This window comes from Pelodiscus sinensis, chromosome 6 (assembly GCF_052426305.1).
Source record: "Pelodiscus sinensis isolate ZL-2025 chromosome 6, ASM5242630v1, whole genome shotgun sequence".
NCBI lineage: Eukaryota > Metazoa > Chordata > Testudines > Trionychidae > Pelodiscus > Pelodiscus sinensis.
Window position 1 is genome coordinate 97,899,897 of NC_143057.1, and position 15,930 is coordinate 97,915,826.

Consider the following 15,930-nt stretch of genomic DNA (forward strand, 5'->3'; position numbering starts at 1 on the left):
CTGTGGTGGCTCTGCCGTTTAAAAGTAGTAAGAGCCAGGTGGGCAGGCAGTCCGGCCCCTACTGCATTGAAACTGCAGAGCTGCAGCAGGAGTAGATCCCAGACCTGGCGTGAGCTGGGACTGACCTGGGCTGTCTGACCAGCTAGAGCAGCCTCTGACTGCAGCCAACCTTGGCCTGCCGCGGGCAGAGCCTGCTTCACAGCAGCCTCCTTTCCCCCCCAGCTGCTGTCTCTGATAGAGGCAGCAGGTCAAGGGAGGCAGCATCGCAAAAACAGTGCTTAGGGGAACTGGCTTTTAAACTGGCACCCCCTCAGGTCCTGCTCCTCTCTGCTTGCTCTGATAGGCAGCAAGGGGGGGATGCAAGTAGTTGACTCAGCTAACGATAACCCTAGGTTTACTGGTTAGTCAACCTGTCAACCAGTTGCTTACATCCCTAAGTGTGGTTCATGCACTGCACTCAGGATGCGTTGATGTCATTTTCGTAACTATGGGATATTCAGCAGGGTCATCAGTGGTAGCGAAGGGTTGTGTTTATGTTTTCAACTTGTATTTACTCATCCACCAGAAGAAACTGAAGCCTGGACTTTGTTGTTTGTTAGATGAGTGGGAGACTCATGGGAGGGACACAAAGGGGGCTCCAGCAAAACAGAGGCAGGTGACTTGCCCACATAATTCCTCCCAAACTCAGCCCTGAGTACAGGGCACCCATGCTCCCCCATCCCATCACCTCCCCATTACCATTCACCATAGACAGGTTTCTGAGCCATAAGGCTCTTTGGAACCACAGTGGTGAGAGAAGCAGAATGGCAGCCCCCATGCCAGCAGCTCCTTTGGCATGGTTGTACCATCTCCAGCTCTTCCACACAGCTGCATTTCCTGGGCTCTGTACAGCCCTGTTGGAGAACAAGGCTGTAGGTGAGGCCCAGCTGAGGAAAGGTTCAGTACAGCCACATCAGAGGAGCTACCAGTGTGGGGCAACTCCACATTCTGCTCTTTTCACCATGCCGTTCAATTCAGTGCTGAATCGGACCACAGCAACAGAAGGAGCAAAACATGGGACCAGCTGGTGGCCCCATGCTGGCAGTTCCTTAGACACAGCTGTACAACCCTCAGCCCGACCATCTGCCACAGCAGAGGGAAGGGCCAAGCCAGATGCCCTGACCCATTTCAGCTAAAAGCAGTTTGAGAGAAACTGCTGCTTCTGTCACCCAGATGTAGCTTTTCATCTCTGCTCTGATTACCAGTTGTGTCTGGGGTGCAGTTTGCCTAAAAGACCCAAAGATGGCAGTTGTGTCTGTAGAAAGCCTCTTCTCTGACATATGCTTGAAAGCTAAATAGTAGCATAGACACCAGAATAAGTATGCATCCCTGTGGTCTGTGTTGCCTCAGTCTCTCATTCCTGGTAAGCTTTTGCAGTGGGGTTCTCCACTCACTACTCATCTGGTGCTTCTTCCTCATCACTCTGGCAATAAACTCTCAACATTAATTCTTCCTGTGGTTGCATGTGGTATCCATCTCTGGGTCTTTCAGGTCTGGACTTAGCACACCAGTCCCATCCCTTAGCATTCTCCCTTCTGAGGTATGTCAAAGTCCTAGGCAAACTTCCCATTCATTGTCTCAAGTGCTATTGACTCAGTGTCCTGTAGGGGAATCCAGGCTGTTTCCACTTTACATTCTAAGCTAGCAATCCCCAACCTAACAATTCTGCATCTTTCCTGGGATGCTTTCTACTACTCTTGTTGTCATTCCTTTCTGGGGTGTACCAACACCAAATGCTCTTCTCCAGAGAATAATTGTAGCATTTCCTCACAGCCCTAATCTGTTGCCTATTTCCTGGCTTTGTAGGTCCTACCTATTCCTGCTCAGCTGAGCCTACTTTCAATCAGTTCTTTGCTCTCTGACTCCACTGCAGCTGCAGCCTGTGTGGTGTTAATTGGCCTGCCTGGCCATCTTACTCCCTTCCAGTAGAATGTGGGGTGAATTGACTAGTGCAATATGGATAGCCTGATTTTATGGTTTTAGGAGCCAGAGATAGGAGAGGAAATATTTGTTGTTTGCTGAGTAGTGGATGAAAGAGATTCATACATGTGTACTAACCAGAAGGCTTTTAAAAAAAAATCTGTTCCTTTGGGTATCATGATCAGAAACAGGTTTGTGATGTTCATAGTAATTTTTATTGGTTCTAGAATATTATTTTGTTTATATCTTACTTTGATTAGTTAGTTTCATAGTTGAATACTCTTTGTCCAGATAATTGGTCTTGTTAATTATTCTGAATAGTCTTAGAGGGGTTTTTAAAAACTGTAAGTTGGTCTATTGGGTTAAATTTAATGTGTTTAATTACATACCTGTTATAAACTATTTTTGTGCAATTATGTCTCTTAGAGATGTAAATGGTTTTTTTTTTCTAGCATATTCTATTCATCTGGTAAAGATTAAAAGAAACAAAAGTAAATATAGTTGCTTTTTATTTCTTTAGCAGTCTTAACTATTCAGACTCAATTATTTGCTCTATAATTCTTAGGCTGGTAGTACATCTTGGTATAGTGATTTTGTAGAGATTTTAATGTTGGGACGTTCCCATGCAGGTGTAGCAATGGTAACAGCTGATTTTGTGCTTTTCAGGCTTTTTTATTATAATATTCTCATGTAAATACTGTAACTATCTTAAGGAACATTTGATGTTGTGAGGATGATACTTGAAGGTGTTAGTGTTAGAACTTACTCTCCAATATAAATGTTTTTGAAAACCATGGTAGTGGATGTCCCTAATGTTCATAGCAGAAGGCTAGGAACATTGGGACCATCCAAGAGAAACTAACGAGAGCGAAACACAGGGGATTTAAAAAAGAATGAAATGGTGAAAGTTAGACCTCACTGGAGGCTAAAATCTTCTAACCATGGAGCTTGTGTAATTAAGTACCTACCACAAAGAGATAATGGACTATTTAATTGAGCAATAAGCTTCTTCTTACTGTATTTCTTCTTACAGGAAGAGATTTGTTACTTTCACAGTATCCATAGCATTAATTATGAAATTACTACAAAATTCAAATATTGGGGCAAGGGAAGGTCTATGGTGAAACCTGAAATAATGGTAACATTTAGTATTATTATTGTCAGTTTGTAAGGCATATTGTAGTAAAAAAGCTACATAAAAAACTACAAATAACTAATATCGGTACAGTATACTGATACATGCCTCTATCAATATAAGAATATGGATAGATATTATAAACTTAACATCTTCTGCTTTCAATAGAAAGATATGCTATACAAATAGTAACATTCCTGCCATAAAGAGTTTATGGGGCACCATTCTTTCAGTTGGCTCTGTATTAGTAGATACTTAGCCCGTGCAGATCTGATTGCAGGATAGGGGTCTGCAGACACAACTACATAAAATATACATGGTTATGACCCCAAATAGCATATGGGCAGTACTGTTGATGAGTTTTACAGAGCAGATGGATTTCCATGAGTGAACTGAAGGAGAGGAAAGGCACTTGGTTCTGGTCTGTAGATGTTACTAAGTTGAGGTCCCATTGTATGATTGTGGAGCTCCTAGCACAGTGAATGGAAGTGCTTGTCAAAAGAGATTACAGCTAGACATTTTTCTGCATTAATAATTTTTCCCTCTCTTGAGCCCCAAAATATTTAACATGTTAGGGAGCATACTGATAGCTCACATGTTGTTTCCTCTTCAGTTTTGTAACAGCTGTAAAGCTTCATGTATGAAAGCAAATGGTCTTTTTGAATTAAATTAAAATGGAAAAATTGTCTCCTTTTTAAAGGCCTCATATTTTGAATATCATTCAGCAGATGCGCAGCATTGGTTATTCAGTACTGAGTAAAAAATGTTTCATCTACAAATAAGGTAACTGTGTGCCATGAAATGTTGTTGTCAGAGTGGTTCTATATATACCCCTTTCCAATTATTCTGAAATTCATTCTGTTTTGAAGGACTCACGAAATATTACTCACCACTGAAAATTGACATCTTGCTTTTCTGTAGATAAAGTTACTGAAAATGCAAGCAGATCTCTTTCAGTCTTCCCTCAGAGGTCATGTTTTCTAACCTTTAATCTTTTTTGTTCTCTGGACCTTCTCCAATTTCTTCACATCTTTCTTGAAACGTGGTGCCCAGAACTAGACACAATATTTCAACTGAGACCTAATCAGTGCAAAGTAGAGTAGAAGAATTATTTTTTTCAGGTCTTGCTCACAACATTCCTGTTAATGCAGTCCAGAATCATGTTAGCTTTTATTTGCAACTGTGTGACACTGACTCCTATTTAGCTGGTGCTTCACTAAGATCCCTAGATTCCTTTCAGCAGTACTCCTTCCCAGACAGTCACTTCCCATTCTGTATGTGAGGAACTGATTGTTCCTTCCTAAGTGAAGAACTTTGCATTTGTCCTTAATAAATAGGATGGAGTTTACCTCAGACCATTTCTCTGGTTTGTTCAGATCAGTTTGAATTATGACCCCAATCTCCAGAGCACTTGCTACTGTTCCTAGGTTGGCATAATCTGCAAATTTAATAAGCCTACTCTGTATGCCATCATCTAAATCAATGAACATATTGAACAGAACCAGCCCCAAAACAGACCCCCTGAAGGACCCCACCTGCAGATGAATCCCTTCATTACTTGCTCCATTATCTTCCCTGGCACAGAAGTCAAACTGATCTGTAGCTTCATGGGTTTCCCTTTTTACGGATGGACACTATGGGTACGTCTACACTACAGGCTTTTCTTGACAGAGGCTTTGTTGACAGATTCTGTCGACAGCGAGTGTCTAGACTACAGCCAGTTCTGTCAACAAAGCAGGCTGCTTTGTCGACAGAAAGTCTAGGTGCTCTCTTTTTTTGAAAAAGTACAGTGTGGATGAAATAGCGCCTTTTGTCAACGGAACTCTGTCGACAAAAGGCGTTATTCCTTGTAGAATGAGGTTTACCACCATCGACAAAACTGCCGCGTTCTGTCAACTTACTGTCTACAAACTCGGCGGTAGTATAGATGCAGGTATAGTTTTGTCAACAAAACCCTGTAGTCTAGACACACCCTAAATTTGCCATTTTCTAGTCTTCTTGAATCTCTCCTGACGTCCATGAGTTTTCAAAGATGATAGCTAAAGAATACTCAAGGAGCTGATAGAGGAGGTATTTCATCAGGCCCTGGTGACTTGAAGACATCTAACTTTTCTAAGTAATTTTTAACTTATTCTATTTTTGTTTTAACTTCTAAACCTATCCTATTTCCACTACCACTCTCTATGTTAGGCATCCCATCACAACAGTCTTCTTGGTGAAAACCAAAACAAAGAAGTTATTAAGCACCTCTGCCATTTTCAGATTTCCTGTTATTGTTTGTCCCTCTTCAGTGAGCAATGGACCTACCCTGTCCTTGGTCTTCCTCTTGTCTCTAATATATTTGTAGAAATCGGGGAAGAGAGGAGAGTGATGACGTGGGAAAGGATATAGTGCAGCGGTGGGCAAACTTAGGCCCAGGGACTGGATCCAGCCTGCCAAGCATTTCTATCTGCCCTTCTCAGCTGATGAGCAGAGGTGCGAACTTAGAGCTGTGTGATGTACTGAGCCAGGTCTGGGCACAGCTGAGGGCATCTGCTCAGGGTGAATTGCTCAGAACTCGGGGCTGCTTACGGGAGACCTTACCAAACAGGCCACAAACAAGTCACAACAAGTGCTTCAGCTGGCTAGCCTGAAGCCTCACGAGCAAAACCCCTCTGACACTCCAGCTCTCTCTGTGCCCCAATCAGCCCCAGGCCTAACACACAGGTGAAGGGTTTTAGAATCCAATCTCACCTATCCTGAATGGGTTCTTCCGGTCCCAAGAAACCAGCCACAGGTCCCAATCAATTTACACTCTGGACCTTGCCCACAAGAGCATGCTGAGCCAATCCTTTAGAATCTAAAGGTTTATTAATAAAAGAAAGAAAAGCATGAGAGGAAGTTTGTTAAGGAGAATGCATTACAAGCATCGAATCACCAAGTTCTCAACGCAGGCTCTTAGCAGCGATGTTATAACTGCTATCTTAAGTCTCTGGTGTACATCCTATGTGAGGATGGGTCCACGGTCCTTCCTGGCTTGTTGTTCCCTGCAAGGCTGCATCTGAGTTCAAGAGCTGAACTCAAGACAAAATGGAGTCTGCCACATGGTATTTTATATCCATCCCTGGTCTCTTTCAAGCTGGAGTGGGTCACATGGCCCAGGGACCTATTCTGGTGTCCCAAGTCAGAAACCATTATTCTAGCTGGTCTGCAGGCATCCAGATTCATTCCTCAGGTGTATCTTTGGCACCTAGAGATCTATTGTCCCTGGAGCCTCGCTAATTAGCATAGCCATTGAATGAACATTCCTGGTACATTGCTCTGCCTCAGACAGAGAATTTTCCAGCATCAACACAGAGTACATATTTTTAACTCTACATACAGATATTATACAAGTACATGAATAGCATATACAGAATCAGTAGAACATAAGCTTTCATGTGACACCTCACATGACCCCCTTTGTACAGACTTTTGGGGCAAACACCCCCTCTTCCCCCCATGGGTGCAACAGTGATCTTAAGAATCCAATAATGTGACAAGCTGGCAGTGGGCACCATGTGTTCAGCCATCCCTCCCCCACCTGGCTCTGTCTTTCAGCCAAGCTGCTTCCAGGATTCTCCTGCTAGCTGTGTGGGGGTGTGGAGGGGAATGCTGAAGTCAGGGTATCCCCCTGGCCCTGTACTCCCATCTCTGCAGAGCAGTGACAGTAGAGGGAGACAGTCAGCAGAGCTGCTCCAATCTGAAGCATGTGACTCAGAGGATTGCAGAAGGGGTGTGGTGGGGGAAACAACAGAGCAGGACAGATTTTCCTTAGAGACGGAGTGTGGCTTCTCTCAGAAATTTAGCCAGCACACACACACCCAGTCTCTGCACCACACACTGTTACGTACACATTGCCACACACACTCAATCTGTGTCACAAAGTCTGTTTCTCCCTGTGTATCCCCATCCTTCTGGGGGGGAGGGGAAGGCAGAGCTGGCCATGTATTACTTTCCTTTCATGTTTGCAGATGGACAGAGCATCATGTTGTTCCTATCTGCTTACATCAGGTCAAAATAAAAAGTGCATTTTTGTCTTGTGCTGTTGAGAATGGGGATTCAGCATTCAGGGATTGGGCAGCAAGTTCCATCTCTTTCATCATCTCCTAGCAGCCGGTCACAGAGCTGCATAGCAGTTCCAGATCAGGCTTTATTAACCTCCTGATGTAGTTGTCCATTCAGGAGAAATTCAAATGCCTCCTAGCTGATCAACTGAGTCTACAGCTAGGTTTGTTTCTATTCATGGTGCAATTCACCATGAATTTATGTGCCTTTGTGCACATAAAATATTTATTCTGCACAAGGATGGAAAAATGCACATATGAATGGGAAAGATTAGAGGGAATATTAGATATAGATGCTTAATTTTGTAGCTAGGAGGAGGACTATACCTTTGGACAAAGAAAATGGTTTGCATAGGGAGCTGGTTTTTAAACCAGCGCCCTCCTGCTACCTCTGATAGAAAGGCAGCAGTGTGGGATGGCAGGAGGGTACCTGGAAGCAGGAGCTGGGAGAGCACTGGCTGCTGGCCCCGCCTCTGGGGATTATTGAATTTGATGCGGTTACACAACTACTGAATTACATGCAAACATTCCTACTCCCTACCTGCTTATGTTTTGCAAAACTACTGGGTATGCAGCCTCTAAGAAGTCTTTCTCACTGCTATCACTGTGCTAACAGTAGAGATGCCAGAAGGAAAGGTGGAACTATTACTCAGTATTGTATATGCTGCCAAATGACTGCTTAGGGATGGGCCATGAGCTGTTCAATATCTTCATCAATGATTTAGGTAATAGTGTAGAGTATATTTATAAAGTGGTTCATAACAGGCTGGGAGGGGGTATATGTGCTTTGGAGGAAAGGATTAAAATTCAAAGGGCTAAGGGAAATGGCCTGAAGTAAATAGGATAAAATTCAATAAGGACTAATGCAAAGTACTCCAATTACGAAGGAACAATCAGCTGTATGCATACAAAATGGGAAATGACTGTCAAGGAAGGAGTACTGTGGAAAGGGATTTGGGGTTCATAGTAGATCACAAGATTAATATGAGTCAATAGTGTAAAGTGTTGCACAAAAAAAAAAAAGCAAGCAAGATATTAAAAGTAATTCTTCCACTCAGTTATGGGTGGCATATTTCAGGGAAGATGTGGACAAACCGGAGAAGGTCTAGAGAAGAGCAACAAAAACTAATAAAGTTCTAGAAAATATGACCAATGCAGGAGATAAAGGAACTGGGTTTGTTTAGTCTGGAAAAGAGAGGACTAAGAGAGGACATAACGGTTTTCAAGTACGTAAACAAATTGTTACAAGGATGAGGGAGAAAAAATATTGTTCTTAATTTCTAAGGATAGAACAAGAAGCAATGGGTTTAAATTGCAGCAAGGGAGATTTAGGTTGGACATTAGGAAAAATCTTCCACAGGATGGTTAAGTGCTGCAATAAATTGCACAGGGAGGTTGTAGAATTTCCATAATTCTCTAACCTGCTCTTAGAAATCTCTAAACTCCTGTGAAGGATGGTCTAGATCAAAGGTGGGCAATATTTTTTGATGAGGGGCATTCCAAGATTTTGGTAAATGGTCAAGGACCATACTTTTCTTTGGAGGGTATGTGGGGTCTGGGATGGAGTTTGGGTGCAGAAGGAAGGTTGGGGTAAGGGACTGTGGTGCAGGAGAGAATTTGGGGTCTGAGGGAGTTTGGGTAAAGGAGGGTGTTGTGATCTGGTGCAGGAGGGGATGGGTTGCCACAGGTGGCTCACATCCAGCATACCAGCAGTACCCTCAGGCAGTGGCTCGTTGCTCCATGCGCTTGTGGGGGCAGAAGGGGAAAGACTTTGCATACTGCCCTCGCTCACGGCACGATTATAGCAGCTCCCATTGGCTGCAGAGAGGCCCATGGAGGGAGCAGACAGCCACTTTGTGTGGTCTGGGGCTGTAGCAAGCAGGGAGACTGCCTGAGGGTCCCAGCAGGGGAAGCTGCGGCCTGAATCAGCCTGCAGGCCATATCTTGCTTGTCTCAATTTAGATAATATTTTGTCCTGCCATGAATGCAGGGGACTGGACTAGATGATCTTTTGAGGTCCCTTCCTGTCCTATGATTCTCTGATCTGTCCCTTAGGATTTTTTATTTCATGATTTTTTTTATCATGTTCCCAGTGAGTCATCAAATGCCATTCCAAAGGAAAATGAGGACTAAAGTTTTTAAAAAATATACATTGGGACAAAATCTGGTATAAAGCTAGAATAACTAATAACTTAATTGAGCTTTGGACTTAAGCTAATGTAACACAACACAATGTAGTCCATTATTTTCAACTAGATAATATGGATTATATAAGGAGATTAAATATTTCATTTTTGGTATGCTTCTTTGCATCTTGCAGTTAGAAAGCAGTGCAATATACAGTTGACTTCTACTCCTGACAGACACACTTCATTCAGAAGATGATTTTTGTAATTTATTTCTCTTCTTTTAACTGTTGCATAATGTCTGTGCCTTTTTTCCTTTAGACCATTCCACATAGAGCCTTCAAATATTGTTAGCGTGAATGATGACACACACAGAATTACAGATGAAGCCTCGGCAATGAATAAACGGATTCATTACTATAGCAAGCTCATGGCTCCTTCAGATCGGGCACTGGTAAGGGAAAGATGGGTTAAAGATGCTGTTAATTAATAGGCATGACATACAGAGTGCAGTGGGTATTGTAAGTGCCTGATTTCTGCAATACACAGCTGAAAAATAAAAAGGAAAAATCCCAGTTAAAACAAACCTTGAGGATTGCTTGCTAATGAGAACTTGCTGACTGAACATGCTTGAATTTACATAGAACCACAAGTCACAACTGCATTCTTAGGTGATGGAAAAATATGACCAAAATATGCAGACAATCCTGAATCTTACAATATTGACCCAGTCTTAACACTTTGTCACCAGAACCTTCATAAATATGTATTTAAGTTATCAACATAGAAATGTAGGCATTTAAACTTAGGTAATACAGCCTGACAACTTATGTCATTTTCTGTGTATAGCCTGACACTGAGAAAATACTTTCATAAAGTAGTTGGTGAATTGTGATGTGTATGGTAGCAAATGCGGTATTCTTCTACTGAAGAGTAAATCAGGCCTCAGGTTTTCTATAAAAATAGAACAGATTTGCTTGAAAATGTACTTTTTAATGAGAGTTTCATGTTTTTGTTTATAGTAAGTTGTTGATTTACTATAGTTGGAGCATTGGAGAGCTTTTGCTGTTACTAATACATTTTGTTTATCCATCTATTAGGTTGCTCCAGATCATGTACTTCCAGCTCCAGAAGAAATCTATGTCTATAGTCCATTAGGAACTGCTTTCAAAATTGATGGTTGCACTGATGGTTATGGTAAAAATTCCAGCATAGTTACAATGTATGTTAAATACTTCTTTTTAGAGTAGCCCAAAATTGCATTGTCTGTTGTAAATTTAGTAACTTCTGTGTTGTTTCTAAAAAGGTTAAAAGGTTACATGAAATAACAGTGCTCCTTAATTTTCTGTGTTTTTCAGATTTATGATCTGGAATACAATGATGGGCACATCTATACTAAGTATGCCATGGGGAATAAAACAGGTAAGATCAATGTGTATTAGAAAAAAAATATTTGTATGGAAAATATTTTCAGTGTTCCGTTCATGTCAACAATAAATATTGTTAATAAACAAGTGTATTTCTTCTCTTTAAACAGGCAGGATTCACCACTGGAATCTTTTTGATCTTGCTAATGGGCAGCTTGACACTTTATTGCTGTTACAGAGTTGTGAAATCACGAACAATGATACGTAAGAATTTGTTACGCAAAGGGTTCTTGTGTAAAGTGTGAGATCTTGAGAACCTGAATGATGATTTTGTATTTTATTTTTATTGTTACTGGGTTTTGGGTGGGTGGGTGGGTGGGTGGGTGGGTGTGTGTGTGTGTGTGTGTGTGTGTGTGTGTGTGTGTGTGTGTGTGTGTGTGTGTGTGTTTCTTTCTGCCAGTGTTTGCATGTCTTCAATTTAGTGTTCATTAGGCATGGAATCCAAAAAAAATCATTTGGATGCCCCTGACTTTTGGGGAAGTTTGGATTCCAAGCTGAGATGTGATTTGGGGCCCATCTCCATCTGTCATATTACTGCTTTACTTGTAAGGACCTGTGTCTTTTTAAGCAAATTTAGCCACATCTGAATTCCTACCATATTGTGTTTTATTGTCCACCAATATGTTTGGAGAGCACATCAAGTATGTGTAAAAGAGAGAAATCATCATGACACCTTCTGGTACCTAAATAAAACTATGTAATCTACAATACTAGAGTATGTGTTATCTCTAAAGTACATCTGTATATTGCATATGCTGAATTATATTGTCAAATGGAATTTGTCCAAATGGCTATTGACAACACTCTCATTTTTTTCATTTATTTTAAATATATATATTTTCAGAACCACCTTCTTTATAAATACACATATTCTAGTTCATGCAGTCTGGTTTTGTGGATTAGCTGATTTCTGACTTCCTAAAATACATAATTAAGGGCTAGATCTGAAGTCATATTCCACACTTATTGGGGAAGTAGCCAGCAGCAGGCTGGAGTCTCACTGACTTAGCCATCCTTCCACCTGGAGGCAGTGCAGTGCAGACTCTATGCCCCATTCCAGTGCCCTGAAGGCACTCAAAGCAGGATGATGGCCACAGTAAAAGGTTACAGCTCTTCTTCAGCAAATTCCTTGCTGAATGTTTTCCCCTAACATGTGTTGTACTTTAAGCTTATCTAACAGTAGAAGGAGACTTTTTACTTAGAGTTCTATATAAACAGCACAATCTCTCAAAGTATTCTGATGTTTAATCATCTTTTTATTTTTATACATATTTTTGTCTTTATTCAGCTTTAGAGGATACCTCAAACTGGGAATTCCCAGATGTTTGCAAGTACTATTTTGGATCCTTTGGTCAATGGTCCAGTCTTTTATTTTCAATGGTGTCTCTAGTGGGAGCCATGGTTATTTACTGGGTGCTTATGTCCAACTTCCTGTTCAATACAGGAAAATTTATATACAGTAAGTATTGGTGTTTTAAGTCTCTCAGCTTGGTTTGAATCAAAATTCTAGGAACTGAAATGCAGAATGAATTGTCCAAAGTCTGCTTCTCAGTCTGTGCTTGCAACTTTGTTTGTCACTTGTGTAACCAAAGAATATTTGCATACACAAATTGAGTAGTCAGGCTTTTGTGCTATTCTTTTATATGCCCACATGTTCTGAGGTGTTGTTTTTTTGGTTGTTTGTTTTTTTAAAATTGCAAATGCTTCTGCAGGTAAAGGTGTAGATGCAACAGTTTTTTTGTTTTTGTTTTTTTGTTTTTAAATTTGGCTCGTGTGATTTAAACTAGTCACTGTTTAGTAAAGGCAACTGTTGATGGCTATATCCCAGACTCTTTGCACAGCCCCATACAAATTTTTCACCATTGCTAGAACAATAGTAGTGATCCTTATACTTAGCCAAGACTGTTTTTAGCAAAGGTGAACTTGGGTTTCTACCTTCACAGAAGAACATAGTTACTAATCAATAAGATATTACAATTTGTGAATATTAAATAAAAATTAATCATTAACATCAAATTTCATACTGCTTGAAAAGTTCCTACTTCAGGACTAATAGTCAGGCTCAGGCTGTCAGCTTCCTGGGGTAGCAGCAATAGCATAGATGTGCTAACAGCGGCTGAATCTGGACGCCAGTTCTGACTTACATACGGATTCAACTTAAGAAACCCAGGCGTCCCCAAGTCAGCTGCTGCTGAAACTGATCAGCGGCTGATTGCAGGAACCCCGGGGCAGAGCAACTCTGCCTCGGGCTTCCTGTAGTCAGTCCCTGGTCAGTTTCAGCAGCGGCTGACTTGGGGACGCTTGGGGCAGAGCTGCTGGGTTGCTCCAGTAGCGCCGCTCTTCGGCACTACTGGAGCAACCCAGCAGCACCCCAGCTGCTCTGCCCCAGGCGTCCTGATTCAGGTGCTGCTGAAACTGACCAGGGGCTGACTACAGGAAGCCCGAGGCAGAGTGCTCCGCGGCTTTGCTCCCGGTCTCCCTGCAGTCCAGAGAGACGGGGAGCAGCTTTTCTCGCCCTGGAGGATGGGGGCGGCGGGACTGCAGCTCATCTGGGCGTCCCGCCGCTCCAGTTCTCTGGGGCGAGAAAAGCCCCGTTCATAACTGCGGATCCGACATAAGTCGGATCCGCGTAACTCGGGGACTGCCTGTATTTATATCTGTAGCTTATTTATAGAGAGTAGCAATATCCCTTTTCAGCCTTCTTTTTTGATAAACTAAACAAGCCAAACTTTTCCAATATCATCTCATGGGACAGATACTCCATTCCTCGATCATCCTAGTAACTCTTCTCTGAACTTATTTCTATTTTAATTTCTTTCTTGAACAGGGGTGACTACAGTGGTACACAGTATTTCCTGTGTGGTCTTATCAGTGCCTTGTGTAGTAATTTTATATACTATATAGTGTAATAATTCTGCATGGCTGTTAGAAATGCCTCATCTAACACACCTTAAGAGCCCACTTGTTTGTTTCACAGCTGCATCACATTGGTGGCTCATAGCCCTCTTCTCTTCTCTTCTCTTCTCTTCTCTTCTCTTCTCTTCTCTTCTCTTCTCTTCTCTTCTCTTCTCTTCTCTTCTCTTCTCTTCTCTTCTCTTCTCTTCTCTTCTCTTCTCTTCTCTTCTCTTCTCTTCTCTTCTCTTCTCTTCTCTTCTCTTCTCTTCTCTTCTCTTCTCTCTCCAACTGATGAGGCCCCAGTTTGTTACAGAAATTCTTCTTATTACAACATACGTGCATGATTTTGCATTTTATACCACTGAATTTCATTCTACTCCCCACTTTCTTTAGAACATCAGAAAGGCCATACTGGGTCAGACCAAAGGCCTGTCTAGCCCAGTATCCTGTCTTCCAACAGTGGCAATGCCAGATACCCCAGAGAGAGTGAACAGAACAGGGAATCAAGTGATCCCTCCCCTGTCACCCTTTCCCAGTTTATGATTAACAGAGGCTCAGGGGCACCATTCCTACCCATCCTGGCAAATAAGCAGGGCTCGACAAATACACTCACTTGCAACGAGTAGATTTCACCAGCTGGCGAGTGCAGGGGCGGATTGGCCCGGTGGGCTGTTGTGACGGGCTGGCTGAAGCCCTCATTATGAGCAGCGCAGCCCCATCCAATCTGCCGGCCAGTGGAGGAGCAGAGTGCCGCTGGGAAGGGGGAAGTGTGGCGACTCTCAGCGCCCGGCTGCCTGTGTGCAGCTCCAGCGCGAGGGGGCAGGGCACAAGCCAGAGGGCGGGACACCGGCAGATGCCAGGATGCTGGCGTGACGTGACATCCGGACGTCACGGCTGGTGACCATCGGATTCAAAAAGGCTCCGGCAACCCCACAAAGTGGAAGGCAGAAGCCGGGAAGGGGCGGGGCTTGTGCTGTGCTGTGCTGTGCTGTGCGGTGGGAAGGGAATGGAAGGGGAAAAATTGGGGAAGGGGCTTGTGCTGAGGGGAGGGGAAGGGGATGAGGTCAGGAGAAGAAGAAGAAAGGGGAAGGCACCAAGGGACGGGTGCAGGAGAGACAAACACCAGGGGGCCAAGTGCAGACAATGAGGAAAAGGGCAGGAGGGGAGGTGTCAGTGGGAGGGGGTACAGGGTGATGCTGGGAGAAGAGAGGGTAAGGAAGGTACTGGGAGAAGGCTTGGAAGAAGGGGGGCATGAGGAAGGCAGGGATGAAGCATGGCATGTGTGAGGGCACAGGGGCATGAGGGGAACAGGGCAGAGGATGGTGAGGGGGTTGGTATCAGGGAAAAAGGGGGCAGGGGCAGTGAGGGAAGGGGGAGGCACCAGGAGAGTGCAGGTGCCAGGGGATTCTGGGGGTTAACAGAAGGGCAGACACCTGCAGGGGTGGGACCAGCACCAGAGGAGAGAGGCTGGACAGTTGTGTAGAGGGAGGTGTTAGGAGAGGGATGAGTAGGGGTAGCTCACATGATCAGAGTGCCTACTGGAGGAGTGGGCACTGGGGGGGAGAGAAGGGCTGGTGGAGGGGGGCAGGTCTCAGGAAGGCTGAGGGCAGTGAGAAGGGCAGGAGTCAGGACTGCAGAGGAGGGTCAGGGGTTGGGGTGCAGCAGGCACCAGGGGAGCTGATGGAGCAAGAGGAGGAGACATGGCAGCAGAGGGAAAAGGTAGAGGTTTATAAGATATTTAACAACTTGGGTGATATTTATTAATAACCTATTAGTAATTACTGTTCTTATTCTTATTAGGAATTTATGCCATTAAAAAAACACTTTTTTGGGGGTAGGGGTGGCAAGTCCCTTTTTTGTCTGGCAAGTAGGGTTTTCCATAATTTGTTGAGCTCTGCAAATATGTATTGATGGACCTAACCTCCATGAATGTATCTAGCTTTTTTTTTTTTTTTTTTTTTTTTTTTTTTTAAACCATGTTAAAGTCCTAGTCTTCACAACATCATCTGGCAAGGAGTTCTACAGGTTGACTGTGGACTTCGTGAAGAAACACTTCCTTTTGTTTGTTTTAAACCTGCTACCTATTAATTAATTTGGTGGCCTCTAGCTCTTACTTTGAGAACAAGCAAATTAACTTTTCAGTATTCATCTTTCTCCATACCTGTCATGATTATATAGACCTCTATCATATCCCCATCTTGGTCTCCTTTCCAGAGCACGCTTACTCAGGGGAACCAGGGGTGTATGCATTTGCACCCTCATGGTCCACATTTAAAAAAACATCTCACACCCCTACAGAAATT

The 15,930-nt window shown here is 43.1% G+C and overlaps 1 protein-coding gene across 3 annotated transcripts in view; it reads left to right on the forward strand.

The window, feature by feature from the left end:
• The window catches only part of SLC38A9 (solute carrier family 38 member 9), a 90,068-nt gene that overhangs the window by 15,622 nt on the left and 58,516 nt on the right, over positions 1-15,930 (forward strand). For 2 of the 3 annotated variants that reach the window (XM_006139553.5, XM_006139554.5), the window contains exons 3-7: positions 9,627-9,759; positions 10,406-10,527; positions 10,664-10,727; positions 10,843-10,936; positions 12,021-12,191. In XM_006139553.5, the coding sequence (XP_006139615.1) occupies positions 9,627-9,759; positions 10,406-10,527; positions 10,664-10,727; positions 10,843-10,936; positions 12,021-12,191 (584 nt within the window). Of the gene's footprint in view, positions 1-1,938; positions 2,151-9,626; positions 9,760-10,405; positions 10,528-10,663; positions 10,728-10,842; positions 10,937-12,020; positions 12,192-15,930 lie in introns of those variants that run through there. The other variant, XM_075932457.2, reaches the window with a different exon arrangement.